Raw genomic sequence first — 15,259 nt, forward strand, 5'->3', positions numbered from 1 at the left:
GGAAGCAGAACACTATGCCACTATGAGAGAATCACTGGGAAAGACTAGCAGGAATGAGTTTAAAGTAATATAAGGATGATTGAGAGAGGAGATGCAGACAGCATGTTTGGGGGCTGTGTAAGGACGTCCCTAGAGCACACTTTACATTGCAGCTAGAGACAAACCACTCCAATTTCCCTCTTCTCACTGAGGAGCACCAGGACGAGGGGGAGAGCCGGGGGGAAAGTATCACTTTGGTGTGACAAGATATGATCTTCAATATCCATAAACTGTAACAGAATTATTTAAAAAGACATCTCAGCAGCTCCCCGAGAGCTACAGTATTTGGGGAAAATAAAAAAAAAGACACCCTGTACTTACAAGCAATTTTACTCTTGAAGTTTAACAAAATACAGTGAACATGTCCCTGCATATGGTCTGCAGAGCAATGATTACTGGTGTGTCCCTTAATTGGTTAAACAAGTTTAAAGCCTTTAACTAGTAACTAGGACACGTGATAAAATTTAAGAATTTAAACTCTGAAGTGTAGCTAAGTGCTGTACTTAAAACAAGTCCAACCGCCTTATTTTGGAGTTTTCTCTGCAGAGTCCACTATTTCTGAGGCAAGACCCAGAAGTTAAAACTGTTGATGCTAAAACATGAGACAAAACTCCTAATAAAGACCAAACTTCTTGCTCCAGCTGAGTAACACAATCCTACACAACTGGAATAATAGTAATGTAACAGGATTTCACACAGGCAGATTAAAAACCTCCTTGCAAGGGAGCTTTCAAAGTTTTGCTCTTTATTCAACACTTGAAACTGCAAGTTGGCTTTAGGGTAGCATGTTTGCCATGCTTGTAATACTAAACTTATTAACAGAAAATGAAAGAAATCTGGAAGCATCAAGTTCTCCAGTGAGAACATTTACACAGTTTTGCTTGCTCTGGCATCATGTATGTTTCAAATATTGCTAGAGCTGTAAATTTTGTCCAAATTACATCAATCATGATGTTTCTCTACTTTCTTGTGATAATAAATGTGTCTAACCAGTACTTTAGACCTCAATAAACAACTTGCACCTAAATTCATATCTGCAGATATGAAAGTTTATCCAATTCACGTCCAAGGAATCACCACCACCGTTCAAGCACATTTTTTTGCTCCTAGCTCCAAATGTAATGCTACAGTATACGGTTATGCAATGCTATCATTAACTTAACTGGAGACCAGACACCAAGTTTTCATAGGAAAAGATCCTCCAATGTAGATTGATCTCATGTTACAGATGACAATCCAACTAAGCCTGCTCACCAACAGCACCTGAATACTTCAATGAGGGAAGGAGTGAGAATGTGTTTGGCAAGGCACATCCAGGGCTAGAAAGGGCGAGTTCTCGTCACCCACCTTGTCTCGATGAGGTAAGCAGTGTAGGTTTCTTGCATGTTCATGGCATTTCTCCCAGTCCGTTTTTCTGCTTCCGAAACGGTGATTTCTATTTTTTTGGATAAACAGTCTTCCATCTTGCCAGAAGAGGAGAATAAAGATTTGTGTTAACATTACCCACACAAGGGTAAAGCTACTAGTAGCGCCCCTTCTCCCTCAGGACAAGGGCTCACTTCAGGCAGGTAAAGCTTCTGACAAAACTTAATTTTACACCTGTGTTCTCTATCACATTTGCAAAAGAAAACAGAAAAACCTGTGGAGTTTGTTTGGTTTTTTTGGTTTGTTTTCTTTTTTTGGAGGGGAGCACAGAGGAGCAGGACCCAAAGTAAATCAGCATAAGCACTTGCAGACATCAAGGGCTGTCATTAGGTGGCAAGGCACAGAAAATAGAAAATAACAAAAAAGAAAAAAATAAGAGCTTATTACCTGTAAGGAGAACTATTTTGCCTTTTTCTCCCCCTTTCAGTAGGGCTTTTTACCCAGCTACTGCCCACCTACCAGTGAACTCACCCCCTGCACCCCGAGAAGCCTCTCACCATCAATCCCCATGGAAAGGGACCACAGCCCCAACAGCACCACACCTACAGGGAGACCTTCTATCTCCAAGGAGTAAATTAAACATAGAGAACTGCATACACACATATATATGTGTGTATCTATAAAGCACATATATAGCAGGAAATATATAACTGTATTATATAGTTATATATAAACATATATAGTATAATATACATACACAGTATATTTATATTCTATATATAATGTTTTATAAATATATATTAGATATTATTATGTAAGTACCAATATATATGCATATTCCACATATATATATATATATATGCAAACGACACACATACATCTATTTTTACATCTATTTTTACAGGCGGGCAGGCAGGAGCCCTCGAGACACACAGTGCCCGCCCTGCAAGGGGAGCCCAGGGAACTTCCCCGGGAATCGAGCGGGGAGAGCGACGTGCAGGACCCGGCACCTCCGCGGGCTCCCGGGGGCGGGCGGCCGGCGCGAACAGCCCGGGGCGCCGGGGCTGGGGGCCGCGGGCCGGGCCGGGGCCGCGCTCCCTCCCCACCTGTTGCCCCGGCTCGGGCCGGGCCGCCGCCCCTCGGCCCCGTCTCGCCGGCGCCCGCGCGGGCAGCGCGCGCACGCGAGGCCGCTGCTCGGCGCGGCCCACTAGGCCCGAGGCGCCGCCCGCGCCCGCCCGCCCGCTCGCGCGCGCTCACCGTGGCCGGGGGCTGCTCGGCGGGCGAGGGGCCGCTGCGGGGCGCGGCGGTGGCGGTGGCGGCGCCGTCGCCCTCCTCCTCGTCGCCCTCCTCCTGCTGCTGCGGGCGGCTGCCGCGCGGCTCGGCCGCGCCGCTCTCCATGGCCGTGAGGGGCTCGGCCGCCTCCCTCCGCGCACGCGCTGAGGCCGGCTCCGGCGGGCAAACTCATCGCAGCTGCGGCGCGAGCGGGCGGCCGCGGCGGGCGCCGCCCCGGGGCCTCCCGGCGCCTCGCGCGGGGCCGGGCGCCGCCGCGGGCCCTCTGCGGGGACCGGCGCGTGTGAAACACGCACGGCGACAGAGACGTTCCCATTTTTTCCCTTTTTTCCCCCCCCCCCCAATTTTTCAGGCCCTTGGAGGCCACCGGCCCATTATTTCCTTGCGGCTTTGCCCAAACTCTGCAACCACCCCAGCTTTTACCCCCTACGCACTCACGGGACAAGCCCTGAGGACGGGAGCTGTGGAGTGGTTCCCTCATCCTGCCTGTTCTCATATCGCACAGGGACGTTGGGCCCGGGAGCCACCGATTATCCCCATGCTGCCCCATGCCCTGGCGCTTGGGTTGTCCCCCCATGTGGAAAAGGTCTCCGGTCCTTCCCGATGCTCTGGCCATCATTTCAGGCATCCCAACACAGCTCCCTTGAAGCATCTCATCTTCTCATTGGATTCACATCCTGTGATTCTGGCACTATTTTATATTCAAAGGGATTTTTGTTCTTTTTAACGTGCCCTTTTCAAACTCGGGTTGGTGGCAAGCTCGGGGGGTCAAGGAGTCCATAGGCGCTTGTTTGCTTTTTGCTTCAAAAAGAAAAAAAAGAAAAAAAGAAAAAAACACACATTCAGTATTGACCTCAGCTGAATTTGCATACATTCCCCTTCCAAAAAATGTATCTTTTTCTTTCAATGACAATTAAAATAAATCTCAGGCCCCTCTTTGAAGACCCTGTGCAGGAATATTTGGCGTCTGGTTTCTATTCTGTTGTCTTCAATGTTTATTCAACTTTTCCCTCAGATTGTTTGAACTGATACCTCAGTCCCTCCTTTCCCACCCCTCCACCACTGGGGCTGGATGGCGTTTCCCAAGCTTTTTTCACCAAAGGGTCTTCTAGAACAAAAGTTTTTTTACAAATATGTGAACCATGATTTGTCCTTTGAGTAGGATTGATTTAAGATTTGTTTTCTAAACCTAAAGCCCAGTTCAGATGTAAAAGCATGATTGCACGTTGTACCACAGCGCCTGTTTTCCATTAGGGCATGGTCTTCTTGTGTTTACTCAAGATGTACATTAAGATACATACCTTGTATCAATTACATTTGCATTTGCGGGATGTGCGTACTGAAATATTTCTGATCCATATCAGCAATATAATGGAAATATTTATGTGAAACTCAGACAGGATATCATACTTTGTGTTAAATATTTTTATTAGGGAAGCAACATTATCAATAAAATACAGCAGTACTTAAGCACAGCAGTACTTTGGAGCTATAGCATACATTAGTTATTTCAGAAACGGCTTTGAGTTTTCTCAATACTTCTAAAAAATAGTACAGTAGAGATGTGGAGAAGAATTAAAATGCTAGGCATATAGGTGAAGGTTAATGCTAGAAGTAGAAATCTGGCTGACAAATGACCTCATGTACACAAGAACCTGGGAGCAAAAAAACCACCCCGCACAACACCCCAATTTCACCAAAGGCAACTGCCCTCTCCTGCCGATCTAAGACCCTTTCCCATGTCACGCATGGGCAGAAGCAGCCTCCTTTTTATTCTACCTTTCCTGCTTGGTCCTTTCAACAAACCTTTCAGTTCTAGCAAATGACACATCTTAAAAGAGAATACCCTATATTCATGGAAGATAATTCAGATCATTTCCCTTTTGTCCCTACCCTAAATTTCAGCACCTTTATTCAGAGTTCCTTGTCCCTTCAACTTCTTATTACTTCGAATTAAATCATAACCTGAGCAGCAACAACATCCATTGGTTTGTTACCGAGAACGGGAGAGGTGCTGGAGAAGCACGTGTGTGAAGCACTGGAGCTGGAGCTCAGGACCCAACATCCTCACAGGATTTTTATTTTTTATTTTAGGAGATATTATTTAACATACCTGCTTCAGAGGACTAGCCATCCTCGGCATTCAGTGTGGATCTTCCTGCAGAGAAAAGATATCCTGCTTACATCCAGCAGACCCCAAACTAAATGACTCTGTGAAATGGCCATTAAATAGTAAGATATTAAATAATGTTAGTAGTCGAGATAACTCAGAGGAAGAAAAACTCCTGAAAAGGGGAGAAAGAAAAAGATGTGGGAGAGGAGGGGACAAAAAAACAAAACCAAAACAATTTAAAAAAAATTCACAATGGGTGAATTAGTTCTTTACTTAAGCTCAGTGCCACTCTGGCCAAAGAACGTAATTTTGCATGTGCTCCAAAGAAAGTAGAGTTAGTCCTGTATTTCTAGACTACAGAAAGACTCCCATAAAAGTCCAGTGTCACACGGAAAGTGCATTTATCCTACTTGGCTGTCAAAACGAGCATTAGCCAAGGTTGTGGACCATGCAAAAGCCAGCAGGACTATGGAGGGGAATTACAAGAGCCTCAGCTCTCACTAGTTGATTTGATTGACAATTTGACAATTTGATTAACTTCAGACCAGGATTGAAGCCACATCCCCATATTCATGTCCCAATGAAGGCAGGACAGGTCACTTCTCCAGGGCACACGTCCTTCTCAGGTGGCTCTTGCTGCTGGCACTGTAACCCCAAGGCCATGCTTGTGAGATGCACCAATCATGATAGTGAAATTTCTGCAATTTAATTAACTGCTGGAACAAATTGAGGGTAGCTGTGATGTCTTGATAAATCTCCACAATATGTGTACGTTAGTGTATCACCATATAGTTGTGTTTACTAATACTGTTTTTAGGAAACTAAGTCCCATCCAGTCAGATAGGTGTAGCCATTTGAAGTTTTGAAGCCTAGAACAAATCCTCTTTGCAATCTTATGGATAAATATAGGTAAAATAAACCAAAAGCTCCACTTCCTTGCCCAAAGCCACGTGTTCAGACTCAGCATCACTTTGGCCCTTGCAAAGACTAGCCAGTCCAATACACACCTCTGCACTGTGGGCCTTGGCTATGTGGGTCCCTTCATCCCCTTCACATTCCCTGTCATGTTAAGTTCTGAGCTCCCCAGTGCAAGAGGGATGTGGAGCCTCTAGATAGGGTCAAGCATAGAGCAACAAAGATGATTAGAGGACAGAAGCATCCATCTTATGAGGAAAGACTAAGCAAGCTGGGCCTGTTTAGCCTGGAGAAGAGAAAATTGAGGGGAGATCTGATCAATATGTATAAGTACCTGAGGGAGAATGTAGGGAGGATGGGGCCAAACTCTTCTTGGTGGTAGCCAGTGATAGGACAAGGGGTAATGGGTACAAGTGGAAACACAGGCAGTTCCATCTCCATGTGAGGAAGAACTTCTTTACTGTGAGGGTGACAGAGCCCTGGAACAGGCTGCCCAGAGAGGTTGTGGAGTCTCCTTCTCTGGGGATCTTCCAAACCGGCCTGGCTGCCACCCTGTGCCACGTGCTCTGGGTGTCCCTGCTAGAGCAGGGGTGTTGGGCTAGGTGATCTCTAGAGGGCCCTTCGAACGTGCGGCATTCTGTGATTCTGTGAAGGTAATCTTTGCCTCAGGGAATGAGAGACTTGACTCACCTGAGCCTCCTGCATGGGGTCTGGCCCACGTCCATTGCACACGGGTGCTTAGTGCCTGTGTTGGGAGCTCCATACGCACTGATTGCAGACCCGTGCCTTCCCCCGTGGAAACCTGGGCTGTTTGAACCCTTCGTTTAAATACCCACTGTATTGTTTCAGGTGGCCAAAGTTTTATTTTGCTTCTCTAGTAACTATCTCCCAGCTCCTAAATGAGAACTTAGGGAAATCTGCTCCCACAATGCAGTTTAAAAATCCTCCTGCAAAAACCTTATGTTCCTCAGCCCAAATCCTGCCTTTAGCATGTCTTGAGTTATGAGATTGTCCAGACCACTAGTAGAGGAGCAAGAGAATTTACACCAAAAGGCATAAACAAGTCAACAATAAAAATAACCATTTATCTCTCCTTTCTCCCCAGTGTCACACTCCAAAGGTCACCGTGTTCTCTCATTGAAGCAGAGCTCTATAATGTGAGTTTTAACACTTTGGGCTCAATCCCAGAGTTCTTACTTGCTTCACTCTGAGTAACTTTGGTGGATTTGTAGTTTGCATTTTTCCCTCAGAGAAGGTCTGAGAAACAAGCAGGGCCCCCGAACTGAGCTCTTGGTGAGAGAAGGGTCCGTTCGGAGGTACTAGGAAGGGACGGGTGCGTGGCTCCTTGGTCAGCTGTGAGGAGACTCACTAGGAAAGCAAATCAGATCCGCACACCTAAGTACAAGTTACAGGAGGAGCCATCTAGCCAGATTGCAGCACATCCTACGTGCAGCAAGACCCTAGGGGACCGGTTCCCTGTGCAGCAGAGAGCTGCCTGCAGGTCCTGCGCCAGTTTGTGAAGGCAAACATGAGCCCATGTCCCCACAAGGGCGCATTTCACCAAGCAGCAGGGACAGCCTGGTTAACATGGTGTAGAAATTGGTACGGATGCTAGCAAAGTCAGGACAAACATCTCTTCCCCAACAGCCTCCCCTTACAGGGATTCTGCAGAAGCCCAGCTGGTTCTTAAAGATGCCATCGCAGGGGACAGCAACCACCTTTCCTCTGCAGTGAACTCAGGCCACACATCTCTTCCTAAGAGTGTGCTCCATAAATCAATCACCTCAGCTTGGAGTCCTCCCATCTGTTGCCTGTTGCCATCCACCACTCCTGTTTGCCAGGGAAAGGAGCAGAAGCTGCAGACTCTGGAGCTTGACTTCACCTACTCCACAGGGCAGAAGCATCTTGGAAGATGTGGCCCGGCCTAGCAACTATTTGGGATTACCTGGGCGCTTGGCAAACGGGTCTCCCTCCACATAGATGTGCACGGGGTGCTTGGCTGCATGGAGGCTTTGCCAGCTTCCCACCACAGCAGCGTAAAACATACATATATGTTATATATTTATATAGCTTCAGTCTCCCTGAACTGATGTTTTCAGACTGCATGGCAATGTCCACCATTGTTTAAAGCCTATCTGGGCTCTTGCTGGGAACATGATTTCTCTCCAGTTCAGCGGTGCAGCAGGGAAGGCTTCCTGATTTTAAGGAGGGCCCACATCTATCACGTGTAGTCTGCAGCATTCCTAACAGAGCCTTATCCTGCTTCTGCTTGTAACACAAGAAATATTGACCTTTGAAAAGGCAGCAGTCCTTCTGAGTGACTCACGGGCATTTGGAAATGCTATAGAGTCCAGGAGAAAGAGAAAGGTGACAAGTCACCCAGGGGGGCCACTGTGCACACCACAGATTCAACACGCTGACTGGAAAATAAGGTCTTTCGGAAAGCTTACTAAATGCTTGCTTGCCCTTAGGCCCAAAAGGCCATACCTCAGCTGTTGTAACTCAAGACTGTTCAGATATATTCACCTATTTCCTCTGAGCCACAGATCCAACCCAATTTATTCTCAGCTGGGCACTTTTTTTTCACTGGTTTTACCAGCTCTAGGTAGTTAGGTGACACCTACACTTCATTCCAGCTCCAGCCAAAGTCCCACTCATGTCAGCATCTGACACCAAGGTCTGGTCTGTAGCTGATGGCCAGGAGATCTAGAGCAGCAGAAGGTCGCTCAGTGATGGCTCCACTTGGCCCATCTCTTCTGCATTCATGCAGCATAACATGTAGAAAGGTGCCCACTTCAATTTGGAGACTGCCAGGCAACGGAGAACAATTTTACACCTTTCTTAGGGCTTGATCCCTCAGTGCTACGAGCAAGAGGGGGGTCCCCTGGTTGCAGAAATCATTATAGACTCATTATTCTGGATATAGTCCCTGTTTACTCCAGGAGCGGGTGTTTTTGACTCCTTAGAGCAATAATTAATACAAATTATTTTATGAAACAAACAGTTGCAGTTTATGAGAAGTCTTCTATACAAAGCAAGAACTTAGCTCCTCAAGTCCAAGCGAGCAAAACACTCTGTGAGTATGCACAGGCACACACACGTATATTTACATGTCTATAAACACACCACACTGACTGATGAACTATAAATTAGAAAGCAGAGACTGGAGACTCATTGACTTACAGTGCTGCATATGCATCAAAAGAGTGATAGATGCATTTATCAGTAACTATAAAAACACCAACTTCACCTTAAGGAGGGCTTTTGGCTGCAAAAAGCTGAGTAACTTCATCTCTTTTTCTGACACACTCAATCATATTGATCATTATTTTAATGCCTTCTGAAGGACTGGGATAGATCATAGGGCAAGAGTTTTGAGGATTTTACTCCCACTTTTGCCACTGATGGATAGTGCTAACACCCAAGGTGAGCCACATTCCTGCTCCGCTTCACAGTTTCCCCTTTGTAAGTGGGGGCAATATTTCTTGCAAGTTTTTGTAAAGCAGATTGCAGTCTTGGGGAGAAAACCACCATGTAAATGCTCAGTGCTATTATTTTAGGCCCTGATTCAGAAACACATCCATGTATGCACCTAAATAGTGCCAATTTGATGGGATGAAAGCGCCTACTTTAAGCTAAGCTCATATTGGTGCAGTCTTCCTGAAAAAGCTGCCTAAATTTTCCAGTGATTCCTAGTAAAAATGCAGCCCACTGAAATGGGCTTAAAAACAGTTTGTTTCTAAAAAGGGGGAAAAAAAGGGAGGGGAAAAAAAAACAAAAAGTAGTGAATTGACAGCAGCCCGGCCTATCAAAGCGTAATATCCCGTGTTTTATCTGGATGAATAAAACACTGTACATAGCAGCGCCCACAACTTTCTGCCCGGCCGCCTGCAGCAGACGTGAGGTCCTCTCCAAAGCTCCCCTCGGAGCTGGGAGCAGCTCAGCGTTGTCATCGGGAAAATAAAAAAAGAGAGAAAGGAAGGGGAAAAAAAAAAAGAAACAAAAAAATCAAACGCGCTGCTTGGAGCCAGGGCTCTTCCCCCGGCTCCCCCCCTCCCATATTTGTATATATTTCGGGAGGAGAGAGTTTGTGCATAAGCTGCAGTTCCTGGGCGGACCCCACGCGCAGCGGGGCCGGGAGCCGCCGGGACGAAGGCGCCGCTCGCTCGGGGCTTGACAGCCCCAGGTCCGGGGACATGGAGCATCCGTGAAGCGGGCGCCCGCGGGGCCGCAAAATGGGCTGCGGCCGGAGAGCCGCTCTGCTCCCCGTCCTGCTGCTGCTGCTGCCCTCGGGTGAGTACGGAGACGTTTCGGCTCCGAGCGGGCGGTTGTTTTTTTCCTGCGCTCCAGCAAAAAAGGGCAAATCGTTGATTTCTCCCCCAATAGCGGTTACCGGAGGGGTCTGAAATAGCGGAGGGTCTGGGGGGTGAAGGCTCCGGCTGCCGGTTTCTCCCCCGGCAAAGGGCAAGTGCTGCGTGAAAGCGGCTGCGCGCTCGCAGATGTCAGTGTTTATGGCCCCCCAAAATACGTACATATATAGGTCAGCATTCCTTGGTGGAAGTTTTTATTTTAGAGATTAAAAGATTCTGGGGGGAGGAATTAAAAGTGACTGAATTGTGTCGCCGACCGATCTGGCTTCAACGGTGTCCAGATGTGGGGAAGTTTTGCAGCTCAGAGCTTTTATCAGCCCGGGTTTATGTGCTGAATTAATCAAGCTATTAAAGGAGGAAAGAGCAGAGGGGGAGGCGGAGAGCTGCCTTTGCAGCAACATCTGGTTCTGCAGCGATCCTCTCCAGCACTTACGTAAAGATTTCTTTGCAATAAGTGCTCTGTTTAGGTTTTGATAGCACTTCTTCAATGCTGTAGATAAAACTCTCCAGCAGCACTTGAAAATGTGCCCATCCGCAGCTTAAATTCTCTTGTTTATATTTTGATGATTGTTTCATAACGGAGGATAGATTTGTATATAAGTGAGTGTTATATACACATCTCCTAAGTATGTGTGCACGTCTATCTGTATATACAATACCTACGTATGTGTACACACTCATATATCGCTATATAGGATATATTTATAGATTTGCGTGGACAATGGGACGTTTTGCAGGGAAATCTTTTGCAAAAACAGACCCATTCTGCTCAACACAAATTTCAATGCAACTAAAAATGCTTTTTTTGAGCAGAGCAAGGAAGTATTAGGATTACAATCCCAGGCATTTTTTTTTTCCTCTCTTTTGCACCCAAATGCAATAACCGGGGACAGGGATCTGCATCTATGTTTTCTTTTCATAGGTCCCCCTATCTACTGAAGTAGGGAATGAAAGTAGATGAGCAGCCGGCTACGTGTTCATGCGCAAATACGACTCTCAATGCAACTGTTGAGGCAGAGAGACCCAGATGAGAAAATTCAGAGCATAAGGTCAGGCTGATTTTCAAAAAAAAAAAAAAAAAAAAAGGCAAAAATTGTACCATTCATTATTGTAGATAAAGCTCTGAAGAATGGTCAAGATGTAGGATGTTGTACTGATAACATTACCCTGCTAAATTAATCACATTTGGAGCAAAACTGAAGGATGTACTGCTACAAGCCATTACTTAAAGCAGTCTTGGGTTGTTTTTGGTAAGAAGGATGACCGCTAATTATCCTTTAGAAATACCTAATTTTGGAGTTATTTATCTTATGGTTTCTTTTTTCTAAAAGGCAGGTTTTTAATCTGAGAAAAGCAAAACCAAAACAGATCATCATTACCAAGTTCATCTGAAAGGTTACATGAATGATATGATGACAAAATTTGTTTCAGTATGAGTAAAAAGGGATAAATAAGGAGGAAAAAAAAAAAACCTCAGACCAGGCTCTCTCACTCACCCAGGTCCCTGGTGACGTTTACATGGGGCTGCCTTGTGCCTGCTCTTAGAGAGCAGCCCTGCAGCCCTCCCAAGACATTGCAGGTACCCAGGGTGCCCACTTTGTGCTGACATTAAGTGAAAAAGGAACAGCAAGTTCCCCCAAATGACTAAAAATATGCATTCAATTATCCTGAAAGCAACAGATTCCAGCACTTCCCCAGCCCAGGGCAACAGCAGCACTTTGGTGACAGCAGCAAAGTCGCTGCTCGTAGCAGGGAGATTTAAGCATTGCTGTAATGAAGATGGCCTTGGTCTCATCCCAGTTCTCCCAGAACTCTGTCAACACCAGCCAATCGTCCTCAGGAACTTCATTGCTTTCCCGTAGGAGATTGCACCAGGGCAATCGAGACCTGAATTCAGGCTATGCTTCTATCCCTGTAATCAAACAGGGTGCCCAACCATTTCCCCTCCTCTGATGGAAGGACAGGTTGCCATCAGATAGAGCTAAAAAAATGCAGCATCTGCATTTCCATCGCTCTCCCTGGTCGGCTGGTGTTGCTTCAAAATATCTCCTACCCTTTTCTGGTGCTCAAAGGCTTCAATGGCTGCAAGACCAAGAGTCCTGCGAGCTATGCAGAAGCTGGGGGCTTGCTGTAAGGATCATTGTATTGTACCTACAGAAACACCCCGGCCTTAAAGTTTACAATTAAGATATGTTTTCCCCTCTTGGTTTGGGTTAGAATCTCAAACATCTCCCTCATGTTTCTGTGGATCAAAAACAGGGCTCGGGGCATGAGCGTGGGAGGGAGACACATCTCATCTCACAGAGGAGGATGAAGGAGTCCCCCATGTCTTAAAGCAGTTTCTCAGAAACACGGACAAAGTGTCACTGGGGTGTCAACATCCCTGGGGACCTGAAGCACCCAAAGAGCCTGTCAGGATGTCCTTGGGCACCCAAGGGCAGGAAGATTGAAAGCATCATGCCACATTGTACTGGTCAGGAGGAGGTTGCACCCCATGGGATGCGCTAGGGAGAGTCTGTCCAGGGCCTCTAGCAAGTAGGTCCAGACTATCCCCCACGCAAACCCATCCCTGCCGGCCGCTCACCCTGGGACACGGCAGCCCATCTGCAGACGTCCCACCACGCGGTGCCTCTCACAGGACCTCTCTTGGCGGACCATCATCTGGAGCCACGTGGTCCTTCCTGCTTATACAAACCAGCCCCTCTTCCCCACAGCGAGCCTCTTTGGCTAAACACATAGAGCATATATAATTCATAAATCACAACGGGGAGCTCCGGGGCTGTCAGCAAAACATCTCCAGCTTTTGATCTGCACGAGAAATCCCTGACCTATCCCAGGCTCCTCAGGCAGCTCGTTCAAGACGTCGGCCTCTTATTTCTAAGGTCAGCAGAGCTCGAACCCAGGACGGCGCTACCACCAAAACCCTGAGGGCCAGGGAGATAACTGGGGCTGTGCCCAGCCAGGACACGGCTCAGGGCTGGGAAGCGCCTGGTCAAAGCTGAGCTGACGAGGGAGAAGAGGCAGTGCCGGCCTCCGCTGCGCAGGCAGACATGTCCTTTCAGAGCCCTCAAGGAAGGCAGGGAAAGGGACAAGAAAACCTTGGTGACATGAGCCCTGCGTCCTCAGCCATGCTGCAGCCATGAGAGACAGTGAGGAAAGGCAGGGGGGATCCTGAAGTTGTCCTGGGGCTTCCCCACGCCTGACACAGTTTTGACCACTGGCCTAAGTTAGACTGACCTCAAGGCTAAGAAAGCCAGTGGTGGAGAGCTGCATTGGAGTCACAGGAGTGGCTTGGCCTCTCTCTTTACACCTTAAAGACATCAGTCAGATTCCAGGCAGGTTGCTCATCGCTAGAATGGTCAGTTCTGCATCTCACCAGGGGGTTTTGAAAGGAAAGTTTTTTCTAAAAAGTGATTCCACAGAACCAAAAATCAAAGAGCACCTTTAAAATGCATATCTCAAAGTTGATTTTTCCTGCTACTGCCACTATCAACATTTAGCAATGATCACAAAGATTTTTATGCATGAAAAAATAGTAGTAAAAAACATTCAACCAGCTGCAGTCATTATATTTGTAGGTCCTATTAAAGGTGGGGACTTCTAGATGTAGCCAGCATACTCCCAAGTACCAAGGAAGCAGTCTTTGGGTTAGAGGAGGACAGCAGTGTTTTTTTCCTAAGGAAGCCTTCAGCTCCACTGCCTTTTCCCTTCAGCTTCATGTTGTTGCTTGTTTTGCTCTGTCCAGTTTATTTCCTCCTCGCAAGGGGGGCAAAGCACATCCTGATAACTCATCCCTCAAAAACATTTGCTTTCTGTCAAGTGCCACCCTATCTCAGCTTGCCAGGAGCTAGTGACCTCTCCCATGGATTGTCACGGCTTAGGGGAACATCCGATCTTATTGCAAAAAATATATATGTTGTATTTATGTGTATATATATAAACAAGAGCAATCCCACCAAGGAGACAGAGTGAGCAGCTCCCACACACTTTGCTGTGCTCCGAGCAAACATGCCCAGCGAAATGCTGGGAGAGGCCTCCGTTTACGAGGGAGATAAGGCGGGCAGCCGCAGGACCTTATCAGAGCTGCGGATTAGCGCTGCACTGTCACCGTGCTGGACCCCAGCTGGAGGATAATGATTCCCTAAGGATCCTCGGGGTGGCTGGGGTAATGGAGGGGTGGCTCTGAGCTCTCGTGGTCCTGCTCGGATGTACATTCCCAGGTTTAGAGAAGACCGTCGCGGTCCTGCCTTCGGAGATGATCTGCAGGTCCATCAGTGCTGTATTCCTTGCTCTTCTTTTGGTTTCCACTTATTGCAGTCCGTGTAGGGCTGAGGTTTCCTCCAGCTGCTGCTAGCTGTCAGCATTTCGGGAGATGTGGGAGAGCCTGCTTATCTGTAAGCCCCTCTGCAGCCCGCGCTCCCCGCCGCTGCGCCGGCCAGGACATACCCTTTCATGGAGCTGCTACACGGCAGTGTTTTGCTTCCCATTGATAAGCCAGGAACACGCCTGACAGCCGACTTATACACGAGCAAACATGTCTCGTCTTTGGGGCGATCAATGTCTCCAGCTGTGCTTTGCAATCCGCCAGCCCACTGTGAGCCAAGGACCTTTGCCCACGTGGACTCTAGTGGCTCTGAAAATATCCCTTAACCAAAGTGTTACCTTTGCCTAAACAGGCCTATTTACAGCTGGATTTGAGATTTTTAAAAAAAGACATTGAAACCCTTTCAGCATTTGCAGCGTGCAGCATACAGTTATTTGCAGAAGCAAGTGGGTTCCATGGCACCAGTCCAGTCCCAGACTCCAGTGGCTTCCTCTGACCGTTGATAAGGCGCCTCCTTGCCCCAAGATGTGAGCACCCCCAGCCTTTTCATGTCCCCCGCAGGCCGGTGAAGATACTTCCTCCAGGATCTGCTCCTTTTCCTGGGTCTCTGCTTCTGGGAGCCTGGAAACACTCAAGTTTCTGCCCTGCTCGTTGTTACACCTGATCCTTTCTTACTTCAGCTGTTCCCAAAGGAGACAGAGTGACTGTGCTTTGCATCGCCCCCGTACAAGCACTGTCACCCCATGTGATCTCACACTGTGGATATCCAGGGCCCCTTTTCTCCCTTTCCCAGTTTGTCGTGCCCTCCTGCATCAGGCCAGCTCACGGGCACCCACTCTGCAT

The 15,259-nt window shown here is 47.5% G+C and overlaps 1 protein-coding gene across 1 annotated transcript in view; it reads right to left on the minus strand.

Moving 5' to 3' along the window:
• Positions 1-2,842, minus strand: part of SNX4 (sorting nexin 4) — a 38,757-nt gene extending 35,915 nt beyond the window's left edge. The window contains exons 1-2 of the mRNA XM_088519558.1: positions 2,662-2,842; positions 1,387-1,502 (exon numbers count right to left, since the gene is read on the minus strand). Coding sequence (XP_088375684.1) covers positions 1,387-1,502; positions 2,662-2,802 — 257 coding nt within the window. The 5' untranslated portion in view covers positions 2,803-2,842. The remainder of the gene's footprint in view (positions 1-1,386; positions 1,503-2,661) is intronic.
• Positions 2,843-15,259: the final 12,417 nt, after the last annotated feature.

The sequence above is a fragment of the Tinamus guttatus genome, unplaced genomic scaffold (assembly GCF_059628265.1).
Source record: "Tinamus guttatus ecotype Peru unplaced genomic scaffold, ASM5962826v1 Tinamus_guttatus_pri_ptg000060l, whole genome shotgun sequence".
Taxonomy (NCBI): Eukaryota; Metazoa; Chordata; class Aves; order Tinamiformes; family Tinamidae; genus Tinamus; species Tinamus guttatus.